Below are 14,636 nucleotides of genomic sequence, written 5' to 3' on the forward strand. Positions count from 1 at the left end.
CCCCCTCAGGCATGCCAGCTAATGCAGCGCAGTCCTTTGTGGTGACTGTTAGTCTTGTGACTAGAATTGAGTGGTGTGCAGGCCATGGGACTGAGAAAGGAGAAGTGGGAAATATCTTTGGAAGTGAATAAGAGAGTCTGAAGGGTCCCAACAAGGCTGACATTATCAAAAGGGAACTTCTTGTCCAGGAATTTCCAATCAATCACCACAAAGCTATATGTGTTTCACAGTACACAATAGTAGATGCCTTAGCACCATCCCTATCTGTTGCAAGTAGAGTTCTCAGGAACTGAAAGGTTTCAACAGCTGTGGATTTCACAGTCTTCTCTGGATCAGTCCTATGTAATTGTATCTGTAGCTGAAATGTGTCATCCATTTTTGCATATGATTAAAACTGTCTTTGCTAGCAAACTTCTTTACCAGCTTTTGTAAATATTTGAATGCATGCATATGCTGTGCTGCTATTTCATTGCTGTAGATTTAGAAAAGAGTCCCAAATATATGGCTGTTATAATAAATATACAAATATGAAAGAGGTGGTTCTGTGGATAGAGAACTACCAAATTCCTCTGTGACTTTAGGGATGATCTATAGCATTCTGTCTTTAGAGTGGTTTAGTGACTCTGCGGAATCTGTCAGATACAGCTACTCAGATAACAGAAATCTTATAATAATATAAGATATATAAATATAATAATATAAATAATAAATAATAATATAAATCATATAAGCAGTTTGATTGGATGTTTCAATCATCTCATATATTCATTTCTACTTTGCCACTACAGACAGTTTTTCACTTTCTAATAGTACTATAGGTTTAAGGTCTATGTAACCATTATTTTCACTTATTCCTACTGATCTCTGAGAAACATGGTATCTAAAGAGCACAAGAGAATCGAATGCACTGAACTTTTTTTTGTGTGATGTATTTTTAATGACACCAGAGCTAAGCTTGAGCAAGGCTTTATCATGATGTATCAAGAAAGGCAGACTCAGACACCAGGGTCTTTCATGACTGTGACTCAGTTCATTCACTTTGATTCAGTCCATCTGAACTAATTAAGCTTATAAACCCCTTTATAAAGGAGAAAGGAGCAAGACATTTTTGCTTTAAAATAAAGCACAATCTGGATCTGTCAGATGTAGACTGAATACTCGTACAAAAGGTTCTTTTTCTTCCATCTTGAAGGATGTAAAGTCCTTGTAAAGCGTCGTTTATTTGTAACCACTTGTTGTTCTTTGTCTCTTGGTTAGAGCATAAGTTCTTCCAGATCTGTGTGATCCTAGCCACCTGGGATTCTGATCTGACAGGAATTGCTAGGTGCTGTGACAGTACACATGACAAAAATATAATGGTTAAGGAAAAAAACAAACAACCATCACTCCCAGACATAGAGAGCAGGGAACTTGGTCACAGATGTGACATTGTTTGGCATGGAGTCCATCTTGTTCATGTCAGTGGTTTGATTGCCTCAATCCATTGTGTTCGCTCTGCCTTGGAGCTGGCCTGGATATAATAATGAATGTCTTTCTTGGTGATTATTTTGAAGAGGTTGCCTTGCACGTTGCCTTTCACACCTACAGAGGAAAAAAAAAAAAAAAAAAGGTGTACAGAGAACAACTTTGCAGCAGGTGAAAATTCCTGATATGGAAGAATTTTAATTTAGTGAATTGAGGTGTCGGATCTCTCCATTTCATTACAGACAAGACAGCTCAAGCCATTCTGTCTCTGCTAAATTTGGATTCTAGCAGATCCAGATGGAGAGGACACATTTTAAAAAAAAAAAAAAAAAAAAAAAAAGGACAGTATCAGAGGTTTCCTCAAGATTTTGAGTTCAGTAACATCCAAAAAGGCATTTCCTCTTTAGCTGTTAACTCTGGAATATTAATGCATTCCTTGAGTCTCTCTCAAGCATCACCTGAATGAGAACAGTCCATAAAAAAGGAACACTCAAGATATGCAGAAACAATTTAAAAAACCAAACCAAACCAAACAACATCCCCTCTGCCCAGCCAAGCAGTGTGGGGATTCCTGATGACACAGTTTCTCTCCCTTGCGAGAGGAGGAGAAAGGCTGGCCTGTGTTCGTACAGCCAGCCAAACCACAAACCACTCCCAGCAACTGTAATGCTCTCACATAAGCACATATGTAGCAAAGTCTAGACGCTCACGCTTTACCTGCTGGGACTCCATTGTCCTCCAGTGCTGAGACAAGACAGCCACGAAGAGAAAATCCACCTACTGGTCTGTTCTCTTCCTGATAATAATCAATCAAACAAACAAAAACACAAACAAAAACAACAAACACAACACAAAGACTTAGCTGCAAAGTACCATAATTAGAATCATTTCCCAGAGCACACCAGTTATTTTATGAAAGTAGGGATGCAACACCAGTCTTTCATACAGATACGAAACATTCAAGTCACAAAAATCAGAACATGTAATTCTGTGCATTACTTGTTTCAGCCTCAGACATTTCTCTGCTATAGCTGAGAATGGTGGAGACTAATTTAAAAGCACAAAAGGCAGGTTAACAATCACATTTCAAACTTATGCAGTTTTATCAATAACAACCCATATTAAAACAAACAAAAAATATCTGCAAGTTTTTAGATTGCAGCTTTTCACTGAGCGTGTATGGAAAAAAATCTGTTTTCCTTTGTAAGATGAAAAGATCTTATGCCTGAACTTCAGACTGCAATCTGATTGTACAGCATTGCAAGGGCAAGCTGCAATGTAAACAAACAAATGAATGACAAGGAAAAAAAAAAGCAACTAACCAAAAGAAACAAAAAATAACCCCCCCCCCACACACATCAAAAGAACGGGGCGGGGGAGGAAGGTGAACCAGATCCCTAAAATGTAAAACTGTTACTCCATTTGTTTTCTTTATAAATCACATAAAACATTCCTGTACATGTTCATCTTAGTATTCTGATGGGCTTTGTGGTACCATGTGTGTCTGGGACTGATGGATCCACATGCCCTTCTGGCTCACTCTCTCTTCAGTGATTACATCCACGAAGATAAAGTGACAAACTTTCCTATTCCTTGAGCAAATTTAAATCTGAGTGGCAGAAATTCCTGTAAATACTTTGAGATCAAGGGAATCCTATTCAAGGATGTAAAAAGAACAGAGGAAATCCCAGTGTTGCTCTCAAGTGATGGAATACCAGCCCAGAAAGACTACAGCCCAGGAAGAATCCCTGCAGGAGCATTGCCACAGACTGTGTGTGTACAGCAAAAGAGTAACCCCAAGGTTGCTGCCCTACATATAGGGAAAAGGAATCTCAATGGGGAAAAGGTAGGCAGGGTGCACAGGAACAGAGAATCATACAGGGACAACTCCAGAGGTAAGGCCAGTGAAGCCTTATTCCCCAGGAGATCAACAGAAGAGTCCAGGAGAAGATCTGGGAGAGAGAAATATTTACAACATCATTGTGTTGTATTTTTATCATAATAATTAGGTCTGCCAGAGGATTTCTGAGGGTATCAACTCCCCGCTCACTTACCTTGGTGGGGTCATAGTAGTGCAAGAAAGCAGGATCAGCTCTCAGAACAAATTTCCTCACCTTCCAGTTTTTCCTCTTGTGTCCCTACAAAATGGAAGAATTAACGTTACTGCCAGGACATACATCCTGCAATGGCCATTTTCCTGCAGGCTGTTTGGGCAGCCTTAATAGGTGCTGAAAAACAGACATTTTGCAGTCAACAGAGAAAAAACTTTTCTGACATCTTAATAACTCCCAGGATTTTCTGCTCAACCTCCTTCATATTCCTTATTCATATTCCTCTTTAACATTTTCTTATTCCTTTCTTGTGCTGAGAACTGAGAAAGAAGAGTGAAAGGACCAAGAGATTACATAACCAGCTCCTGCTCTTAACTTCAATTTCGATGTGACTGTGCAGTGTAGGTGGGGTTCCCTCTGCAGGTGGTTGTGTTCAGCTGCAAACTAGAGGGACTGGTCCTCATCTTGCTCACAGCTAAGTGTGGGATCCCATAAGCAATTACCCCGGACAGGTAATTATGCCTGGAAAAAAAATAGCACTCACCCCCACTAGAACATCTGTGTGAGTGTCTGAGTGACTGCTCATAAATTAATGCCCACTTCATGCAAAAACCAAATTGCTCAGCTTTGAAATTCAGTCATGGTCCCCAGGCTGCTTGGAAAATTCCCACAGGATGGGTTAAACCAGAGGAACAGTGAATCTACTTGGTGTGACTGTAACAGCTCTGGTGGAATTGGTGTGGGACTCTCGATTGTTGCTTTATGCCTTTCAGTATATACTCAGCACGTACGGAATATCCAATTAATCCTGCCAGAGCAGCAAGTTCCATAGCTCATATATTTATAACCAGATACGCTCCACTTCATGATGGTAGGCAAGATCTACTCTGCGGGACACAACTCCACTGCTGTGCTCGTGGAACGCATTCTTTCTCCTCTGAGCTGTACCAGCTGTGCTTTTTCTTGCTTCCCAGTGATAGTTCAAAGACTGTATTTACCTGTTTCACTAAGTATCCTTGCTTCACAATTGTGCCACTTAATTCGGAGATGTTAAATTGTAGCTCTTCCTTGGAACTGAGCATTTTCTTACCGGTCTCAGCCTGCAAGTAGAGAATAGATGGTTTCACTTTTGTTTTTCATCTAAATAAACTCTTAAGTACAAGATTCTACATTTTATCTACTTTTAGCTACTATTTCCCAAGCAAATTCTGCTCTACGCCCCTTTTAATACCAAATTAGTTGATTTGTAGATCTCTCTGTATCCCTGCAGTTGTTTGTTTCCAGCAAAAGTTCCAGTACTAAAACTTTGGTCTGAAAGCCCAAAGTTTCTCCTTCTGTTTGTTTTCACACCCGCATATTTTGCCTATGGGTGCATGTTGTGCACGTCCCCTTGACCCCTGCCCCAAATCAAACACGTGACAAAGGGCAGAGGAGCTGCCTCTTGGCAGCCACATCACTTACAAACATGTACAGTGCGGTGGAGTCATCGAGGAACTGCTCAGAGAGGTCACTGTAGCGCGTGGCCCCGGTGCTGCGTGCCCCCACGGGCTTGGTGAAGTTCTCCTCCATCAGCATGGAGGCCAGGGTGACGGCCTCAAACCGAGATACGGCAAAGCTGTTGGAGATGAGCCAGTCCACCAGAGCGGAACCTGCAGGGAGAAAGGCAGCTCTCAGCCCAAGGGAACACGCTCTTCCAAGGGCAGATAAATGGTCTTCTGCCTTACAAGCCTTCCTTTGCTGAAACACTTTGGGATCGTCACAAAGGCTGTCAGTGAAGGGTAAGGGTGACAAAAGCGAGAGGTCCTCTGTGTGCTTCCATGTATCCAATGAGCAAGAGAAAAAAGATGTTGGACAATTCAGCTGCATCAGTACCTTCAACTGGGCCATAACTGATCCCACCATGAAAGCAGTGCCGTATCTCCCATGTCCTTGCAACATGTCAGAGGTGAGGCAGCAAGCATACCTGTGAAGGTCTCTTTGTATCGATTGCCTTGCTCCACATTGAGGGTCAGCTTAATTCCAGTACTGCTGTCACGCATTTTATCCACTATGTGGCTGTAAAAGAGTACATAGGACAAAGTTACATAAGTAGAAAGATGGGCAGAAATTGTCACATGCTTCTGTCTGTGCCTAGGATGCCCTGAAGATTACCAGCACAAAGCTGTGAAACAACCTACATACCTCTCTGACCCTTAGTGCTAAGTGAGGTGTAGCAAAACTTTATTCTCCCAATGCAGAGCGCTAAGCAGGATGCCTTACAATGTGTCCTTCATTTTAAAGCACTTCAAATTGAACCAGAGCCAGATTTCATATACTTTTTCAACACAAATTGAATTAAATTAATTCCATTCTTCTATCCCTAATAGAAATTATTGTTTAATGTGGTGTACCCTAAAAATCCTACTCTGGACTCTGGCTGTCAGCTCTGAGAGCTTACCACCATGGCATGTACAAAGTCATCTCTCAGTCTTTCTGTGATGTTACCACTTGCAAGATCACCCCAGCCTGAATATCTCTGCAGCTGAGTAGCCTTCAAGCCAGCAGTGACGTGCCTGTGCAGAACCTCCATACAGCCAAAAATTGGGGTCAGGAAGAAGTGCATTCCCATGCCTTGGCTATAGTGTGTGCAAACCCAGGAGGGAGCAGCCAGTGTAGACGCTCCTGGTGATGAAGGAGCAGATCTGTGCTGAGAGAAGCTTCCCTTCACCATCTCATCCAGTGGCTCTAGTGCTTTGCAGAGTACAGCAACAGTGGAAGGAGAAACCATGAACACTTACTGGAGGCTGATGTTCTCTAGCAGTTTGAAAGAGTTCTTCATTCTGTGAAGCTCTTGCACCTGCACTGGGTGACCAGCATGAATAGCTCCAGTGATGTCCAAAGCCCAAGAGTCTCGCTCTTCTCTAGAGCAACATTCAAGGAAATAGTCTGTGTTGGTTTTTGTCTTTAGTTTGATAAGTAACTGCAAAGAGAGAAGTGCAAAGCAGTAACAATGTTTAGCTTTTGTTCTTCACTTGCATTTTGCTTCTTTCACCACTGGTCCAAGTAAAAGAAATTGGTGTGTTATGGCAACCCAGCTGGGTAGTAGCAAGAAACTACTGACCTGAAGGATGCTGGGCACAGCTCTGTTTTGGGGAGAGTGAACTTTTTTCCCCCCTAAATCCCTGAGTTTTCAGTTAAAAGCATGGTTTGCGTGCATAGAGCACAAGCTTGGAAGAGAACATGTCACCCAGATACCAGAGTACATAGCAGTGTTCTGCTGACCACAGAGCCTTGACATCCAGATCTCTGGTTTCTGTGCAATTACAGACTCTCTCTAGGCTCATTCTGCCACGAGGAAGGTTGAAATAGTAAACAATTTACAGAGTCATTTCCTTCTGGCCCCGCTCCGGAGAGGTCTATGTGACAGCCACCCACTGGTGAGCAGAGAAGCACAGGAGGCACTTTCCCTTCCACAAACTTTCTGCTGAAAGCTTTCCACAGCAGTGAAGTCCCACTGAATGGAAAAGGGAATCTGAAATGGCCAGGAGCACTCCATGGAGACAGCTGGGTTTAGGGCAATTGCTGGGGTGATGAGCTGCCATTTTTTCCCAGTCCTCCTCAGGTTTTGTTGAGCTGCTTATGTCCACTGTTTGCACACTCTTAGGCTGATGCATTTGTTCCAGTGTGCATGGAAGAGACTTCGTTTGTTTTGATGAATGTGCCCCAGATTTGAGCAGAAGGGATGACAGAGACACAAGGAAAGAGTTAATTTCTAGTCCTGGTTACATTGCAAATGGCTGTTTGCTTTTGGCTGCACCTACTCCTGGAAATACATACCTCAGTGATATGGTTGCAACAGTTAAAGAAATCAAGAGGAGGGGAAAGATAAGGGAGAAATTAAGAAGTGAGTGTCATGGAGGAGGGGTACATGTTTCCAGCCATACCGGTCTGTTCTCGTATTCCAGACATGGACAAGTAATAGTGCAGCCGTCCAAAAGGATCCTGCCCTTTGGAGAAGACTCCTTCTTGCCTCCTTCAAGTTTATAATACAGCAGCTTATCCTGTAGCAGAACGAACCATCTTACTTTCCAGTTATGAACAATATGTCCCTAGAGGGGAAGAAATCCACATATTAACATAAGCATTGGAAAAATGTTTTTTTTTCCTTCTTTTTTGTGGAATACCATAAATCAACAACAAATTGAAAAGTATCATGAGAAGTTGTTGTGAGTCCTGTTCTCCCTAAAATATGTATATTTAGTAATGAAATAACAGAGCTTCATCTACACAAAATCACAGAGTGAGTGTAGAAATGTGACTTGTCTTTTCCTTGCATCCCTTCATGTTGCTACTGGGAGGCTGCCTGCCTCAGCCTCCCGGGCTGAAACTCTCCCTGTGCTACCATTTCCTGCAAAGGAATTTTTCTCTTTACTGATAAAAGACTGAATGAAGGCTGCTGTCAGATACATTCTAGGTTATACAGAATAAAATACTTCCTCTTTCCTCACCATAAATAGCCCCCAGCTGCCTTTTGCCCAAGTGCATAGGAGAGCATGATGAGTGAGGTGGGGTACCAGCAGGCCCAGTTCTCTCTGCAGGTCGGCCCAGCCAGGAGCTGGCTGCCTTTCTGTGAGTGAGGGAGCATCATGGACTGCAGGCACAGTGCTGGACATAGGAAGCTCTGGGGCTGGGAGAAGCAGGCACTGCCTGGAGGAAGGACTATGCAAGGTCCGGTCGTGACAGGAATCGAACCCCTTTAACTTGCTGTGAGTGAAGGAGAAGCTCAGCAATTTCCAATAAAGGAAGCGTAACAAGTCTCTAAAATCCAAAGTACATTAGATCTAATGCTTTTGAATCTATACTAAACACAGTCTATCCAGCTTGGTTTTGTTCTTCCCTTCACCTTCTTCATAGTGTTTCTTACCTGTTGCAAATGCCCTTGGCTGTCTTTCCTTTGTTATCACTCTTTCCTTCCTGGAGATTTCCTCTTTTTCAGGAGGTGGTATTTCTCTTTTTCTTTAACTTTACCTCACTCTCATGTGTTTTACTTTGGAAGTACAGAACATTACAATACCTAATTCAGTCATTTTAAACTCACTGAGCCTTTCTCATTGTATCTACTCCATTCTCCTTCACAAATCTTCTTCCTTTACCTGATCACATCCCTCCCTCCCCCCCTTTTTTTTTTTCTCTCTGAATCTCTTCCCATTCTTGTTCCCTCCTCCCTCAGTTTCCCTTATTCATCCTCTCTCTGGTCTCTTTCCTACCCAATTTCACAGACTTTTGGTAGTTTCAGTTCAGCATGCTGACAATGCTGATGTTCCTCTCACAGATACGGTGCCTTTGTTTCCCATCCCAAATCCAATAGCCATATAAGAGCCACAGAGCACGACCATAGCCTGGAGACAAGAGCAGGAGCTGGGAGTGCTCCTCCTGCTCCATGGAAGGGGCATTGAGGAGCAGCTCAGACCGCACGTGGCCCGCAGCTGTCCCACCAGCAGAGATCCTGCTACCATCATGTTAGCACCAGAAGTGCTGACACGTAGTGCAGAAAAGCATTTCCTAAGGCGTGGCAAAGCTTTGAACAAACCTTTGAATTGCACTTGGATTGTGCAAAGACCGTATTAGTCACTGAGCCTTTGTCCTGAAGGCTGCTCAGTGCCCCCTGGTGTCCCTGCCATGGCTGACTCGGTTCTCTGGAGAGAAGTACTGGGAAAGGCTGAAACCTGTCACACTGTCCTGTTGTTTTCTCACCTCTTACACTGGAACTTGGAGTTGTAGAAGAAAGTAGATACTTAGGACGCATTCCTACATTTGTATTGCTCTCATCCTCTTAAAAAAGGACAACCTGTTCCCCATCCTCCCATACAGAATAGCAAACCCTGTCAGCGCCCGCTAAAAAAGGCACAAGCTGTGTGAGGAGGCTGTCCAACACCTGCATCCAGCCTTCACATGGCCACTTCCCTGCTGCCACGTAGCCTTTGCCAGGCAATATTTCTGTGTGCTCCTTGCAGAGGTGTGCCCATTTTTCTGGTAGCTGAGCCATGCTGATAGCTCCCTCCCCTCTGAGCTAACCTTGCATGAGGAACTCGCAGGAGGGCAGTCGGAGCCTGCAGCTCCCCTATAGGAGACTGGGGGGCCCACAAACCCACGTGAACAGGCCCCTCAGGGGTTGCTTTCCTCTATGGAGAGAACAGTGCGAAGAAGGCCACAGCACCTACCCGCTTGACAAGGAAGCCCTCCTTCAGGACTCCAGTAGTCTCCTCCATCACAGCCCACAGAGAGCAGATCTTCGTCCTGCCGAGAAGCACCCAGGCCCTGCCAGCCCGTTCCTCTGCACGCCTGGAGCTGAGGAGAGCTCATTTTTCTCCGTGATCCTCCTCCTCCAGTGTGACGTATGCTCCCATCCCTTCTTTCTCACTTTCTTCCTACCTATGAGATGTTAGTTAAACATTGAGCTGGCTCTGGTGCATTACCTGCCCTCTGGGGAGAGAAACAAAGGGAGGTCTGAAAAGGATCTCAAAGGAATTTCACAGAATTCAGAGCAATAAAAAACCACCCTGAGGTGAGTAAGCCAACACAGGCAGCAGCTTCACAACGGGAAATGAGGTGAGACACGGGGCTGCATGGGGGGAGAAGCAGCACCATAAAACCGCACCTCAACATCTCAGACAAAGCTGTTCCATGGAATTAAGTGTCTCATCTGATAAGTGCATCTTCGAGGGTGTTACAGGTCAGAACAGCCCAAGTGTAACAGGTACAGCGAGCACAAGGAGAACTTTACAAACCTAAATAAACTGCTTCAACAAATTCATTTTACAGAAGAAGCCCCAAAGTCTCCCAAAGCCCTCCCTGCTTTCAGTGGTCGCTGGACACGTAGGCATAGTTAGGGATATGGCTGCACTTAAACTTAACAACCTAAATTGTTGTGGAAGCAACTGCTTGGGTTTTCGGAACAGCAGTTTGATTGGCAAACACTGTACAGTGACCTCTTGAAACTCTGGAAAACGTCTGAAACAGTGCCTTTTTGTGCCTGAGCATTATTTCATTTTTTAAAACCTCAGGCACGACAAACATATTTGATAGGTTCTGATGAAGTCAGTCAAAATGAGTAACAGTATAACAGCATTTCAGACAGCTGCAGCATACAGTCTGCTGTACTGTGAGCATTTCCTGACTCGTAGCTAAATGGAGGTGATGAATGCAGATAAAGGTACAGACTGTGATAAGAAGCATGACGCACTGCACAACAAAGCATAACAGAGCACCCGTTGCTATGCATTAAAAAAAAAAAGTGTGAATAAAAATAGAGTTCTTCAGTCAGCCACATTCTCTCAAGCAGCTCAGTTGTGTTTGCACTCTGCTCAGACTGCTGGTCACACTTTCATGCACGCAGGAAACGGACCAAGCAAGTCATTATCTTATTTTTTTATTACATTTCTGCCAAGGAAGGAAAAGGGAGATACTAAAGAAGGTGTTAAACATGACAACATACTGGAGACTGCCCAAAAAATGGCCCTGCATAAATCATGAGAAATACAGTGGGCAACTGACTGCTAATCAAAACTAAAAACCAAAAATCCCATATAAGCAAAAAGAATGCTGAGATCTCAAATGCAGGAACCCACCCTGAAGTGAGCAGTTCCTTCTGTACCCTGCTTGCCACTGCGAAGGCCAGATCCCGGTTTGCTCTTCAGACTGCCTGAAGCAATGCAGTGAGCTTAACAGGACACGCAGAGGATCAGTTTCACTTGCAGGTATTTGGTGTTTTCAAAGATATCAGTGTAAACTTTCATAAAGAAAAATGCTTCTTTGTTTTTTTGGCCTTTAAGTACAAAGGAACTGAAATACTTTTTTCTTTAAGAACAACCCGTATTCACATGCATAGGTGCATACGTAAGTAAAAGCATGCATTCAGCAGAATCTTGGAAACAAAACTGATGTAGTCAACAGAAAAGCAGTAAATAACATCATGACACTAAATTCTCTGTATATCAGAATTGAAGTTAACCCTCTACACATCTGCACTGTCCCACAGCTGTTAAACTTCAGGCAGTAACTGAAAGTATATGCACTATTCATCCAAGCGGGCACTTGAAGATGCTACCAATGCTGAATCGAGGAAAAGCAGCCATGAATCAAGGTAGAAACAACGCATTGATACTGCATTTGTTTCCCAGACCTGCGTGCTTTATGTAACAGGCTCCAGGAATACTACGTTCCAGCACGTTGTACTTGAGGTTTGTCTTCATGTTGTTCAGCTTGTTACTGCAGGCAGCCCGTAACCAGGTGGGGAAGGTAATTCCATGCTGGTGAGGACAGGCAGGAGCTTGCAGAGAGCTCTGGCTCAGACAGTGATCTCAGAATTACACAATAATCAGCCCTGGTCCAAGTTCTGAGTGAGCACTTCTTTTTTCCAGCATGCAGACCACCCACAGCCCCACAGACGTATCTCAGCAAAATCACCACTAACAATGAATTCTATTGTAAAATTGATGAAGAATGGTGAAGAAAAATCCCCCCTGGCTGGTCACCAAGCAACAGGTCCCATACCACGTAGTTTTGATAAACAGGAGCCTTTACTTACTCTAACACTTGGAAGTACTTCTTTGATACTTGGGATATTTGTAATACATACATATCCAACCCTCCCCATTCTGTAGAGGTGATGCAAGGCTAACCGACTGTCCACAGATTGCTCCCTGAGGCTGAGTAATAACAGATCTCTCAGCTTTGTAGGAAAAGGGTCACACACTGTGAAATGGGTCAGTAGATCATGCTATAGCATGTGCCTGTCATACTGAGGCACGTGCGGGGAAGGCAAGTTCAAGCATTTAAGTCTCTCAGGAGAAAAGGACGAGCTTTGAACCATATAAAATCTAGAAAGCTATAAAAAACTAAGCCTGTGACAGAACTTGAAAATCACCATAAGGACTATTTGTTTCCTCAGATCCATTCAAACTGTATTTTCCATATGTCAGCATAGTATTTTGAGTGGCAGACAAATTTTTCCATTCCAAGTGACCAGAAAATACATAATATACTATAGAGTTTGCATTAAGATGGCCAAGAACACCTGTCTGCAACTTCAAGATCACAGGCTCATGATTAAAAGGAAACACAGATTGCTTTATTTTATTACTGGTGCCTCCCATTTAGTCCCCCAACAAGCAAAGGATGAGAACCCACCCGAAGGACTTCCCCTATAGCATGCTCTATAGTTCCCATTACATATTATAATGTGAACAGTATCACAGTGGGGGGATTACGTACTTGAAGTTTTCCCAAACAGTTTCTTAAAATGCTGAGACTTTGTCGCCTGGAGTAGGATGCCATTAAATCTTTAGTTCCTTGAGTGGATTAGGGGATGAAATAAAATGGAAAAAAAAAAAAAAAGATGAAATGTTTCTAGATGAAAGTGGAAGATGGCAAATGTTCATGAGTAATCTGATGCAAGAGCATTTGTAAATTAACTGTAAGTGTGGCAGTGTTTGAAAACAGCTGTTCAGCTGTTTGTTCTCTGGACCAAAAAAATCTATGAGAAATTAAACACAGATCTGGCTACAAAGAACAATATGCCAGTTCCATTGCATCTGAAAAATAATGAAGGCCAGAATCAAACAAGAATAAAGCAAGGAATTTTCACTCTATTGAGAGCCAAACAAAATACAACCACCCCAAGAAAGCTGGACACTCCTCTGTGAGCAGCCACTACTTCTTCTAATCAGAAACAGGACACAGGACTGCATTACCAGATGGTGTGCTTGATCTCATTTAACATTTGTGTCTCTTTGTATTAATGACTCCTTAAAGGATTCTCTAAGCAAAATGGCTTTCAAGTTGCTAGCTTACAAAACTAATTTAAGATATGAAAATCAAGCTGAGATCCTCACATCTGATGCTATAGTTACATCTGCCTGCAGTTACATCCGTACCTTCCCCTTCAGTTGACTACATGAGCACTGTAGCAGAGACATTGGTCCTACAATTACAGTCTAGCAGGCAGCATAGTTGCTAATGAACAACAGGAACACATGACTTCAATATTCTACAGAGATTTTCACACAAAAACCCCGTAACACTTACCAAAGTGCGTGGTAGGCAAACACACAGACATACCAAACAGACTGGCTGAGACAGAAGGAAAACAAGTGCTAAGGATCCTCAACTCAACAGGCTACCCAAGGCACTGACGTGAAAACCAACACAGTAGAATGAAGCTGAGCTCTCAGTGCTGCCTCAGGTACCTTGCTAACAGCCCTACATCAGCCATCTCATAGCTCCTACTTCCTGCTACTGCAACATATCCAGTCAGTTACTGACAGAAACAATGTCCACCTATTAATAAAGCAAAATAGCTCTTACAGGCAACACTAACTGTAATCCCTTGCTAACACTATTACAAGTAGGGCTGGCTCATTTTCAATGCAATTTTTCACAGCATTACCTCAGTATACAGATCACAGGAAGATATTTCACTTCTTAAATACTCTGTTCTTTTGTCAGAGTACTCACATGTTGTGGGTAACAGAGGTCAATTCACTGTTTTAGTGAATTGAGAAAGAAAACCAGAAAGTTATTAGATACGCAGAATACAACTTCAAACCATGACAAGGCTGTCCTAACATCTAAAAATGCATTTTTCCATGCATTTAATCCTGAAACAGCACAAAAGAAGGGAAAAAGACATGCAATATAGAATATATAGAATATATATTGCATGTCTTTTTCCCTTCTTTTTCATAGTTTTCATATTTTTCATAGTTTTTTCATATTCTTAATGTGAAATATATTCTATAACTATGAAAAAATATAAATACATTAAAAATTAGAACAAGTTTCATTTTTAAAAAGAACTGTCCTCTCAATTCCCACAGTCAAGGGCAAACTGGAGGTTTTTTCCCACTTCATGGAAAGCCCATCTTGTTTCTCTTCTTTTGAGGAGATAAACAGTTCAGCCCAGTGTAAACTAGATTTAACATACACGGACTTGGAAGGTCATACAATAGTTAGCTCAGAATACAGCACTAACTATTTTGAAGTATGAATAAATTCATTAAAGCTCCTGCTATATTCACATACAGGAATAAAGTAACTATATTTCTGTTATCAACTATACTTATTGAAGCTGTAACATTCAGG

At 42.6% G+C, this 14,636-nt stretch overlaps 1 protein-coding gene across 2 annotated transcripts; it reads right to left on the reverse strand.

Moving 5' to 3' along the window:
- Positions 1-204: 204 nt before the first annotated feature.
- PLEK2 (pleckstrin 2) lies at positions 205-14,143 on the reverse strand. Of its 2 annotated transcripts, XM_090141177.1 has the most exons (10): positions 11,677-14,143; positions 9,716-9,977; positions 7,439-7,603; positions 6,293-6,474; positions 5,479-5,570; positions 4,977-5,164; positions 4,514-4,615; positions 3,519-3,602; positions 2,182-2,260; positions 205-1,581 (listed from the first exon to the last, which is right to left on the reverse strand). In XM_090141177.1, exons 2-10 carry the CDS (start codon positions 9,761-9,763, stop codon positions 1,454-1,456), a joined length of 1,068 nt encoding a protein of 355 aa, XP_089997303.1. In that variant the 5' UTR covers positions 9,764-9,977; positions 11,677-14,143; the 3' UTR covers positions 205-1,453. The 2 variants fall into 2 exon arrangements, with proteins under 2 accessions (XP_089997303.1, XP_031449076.1); XM_031593216.2 differs by lacking the exon at positions 11,677-14,143 and having other exon boundaries at positions 9,716-10,035.
- Positions 14,144-14,636: the final 493 nt, after the last annotated feature.

This window comes from Phasianus colchicus, chromosome 5 (assembly GCF_987193195.1).
Source record: "Phasianus colchicus chromosome 5, bPhaCol1.hap1.1, whole genome shotgun sequence".
In the NCBI taxonomy this organism is placed as follows: Eukaryota; Metazoa; Chordata; class Aves; order Galliformes; family Phasianidae; genus Phasianus; species Phasianus colchicus.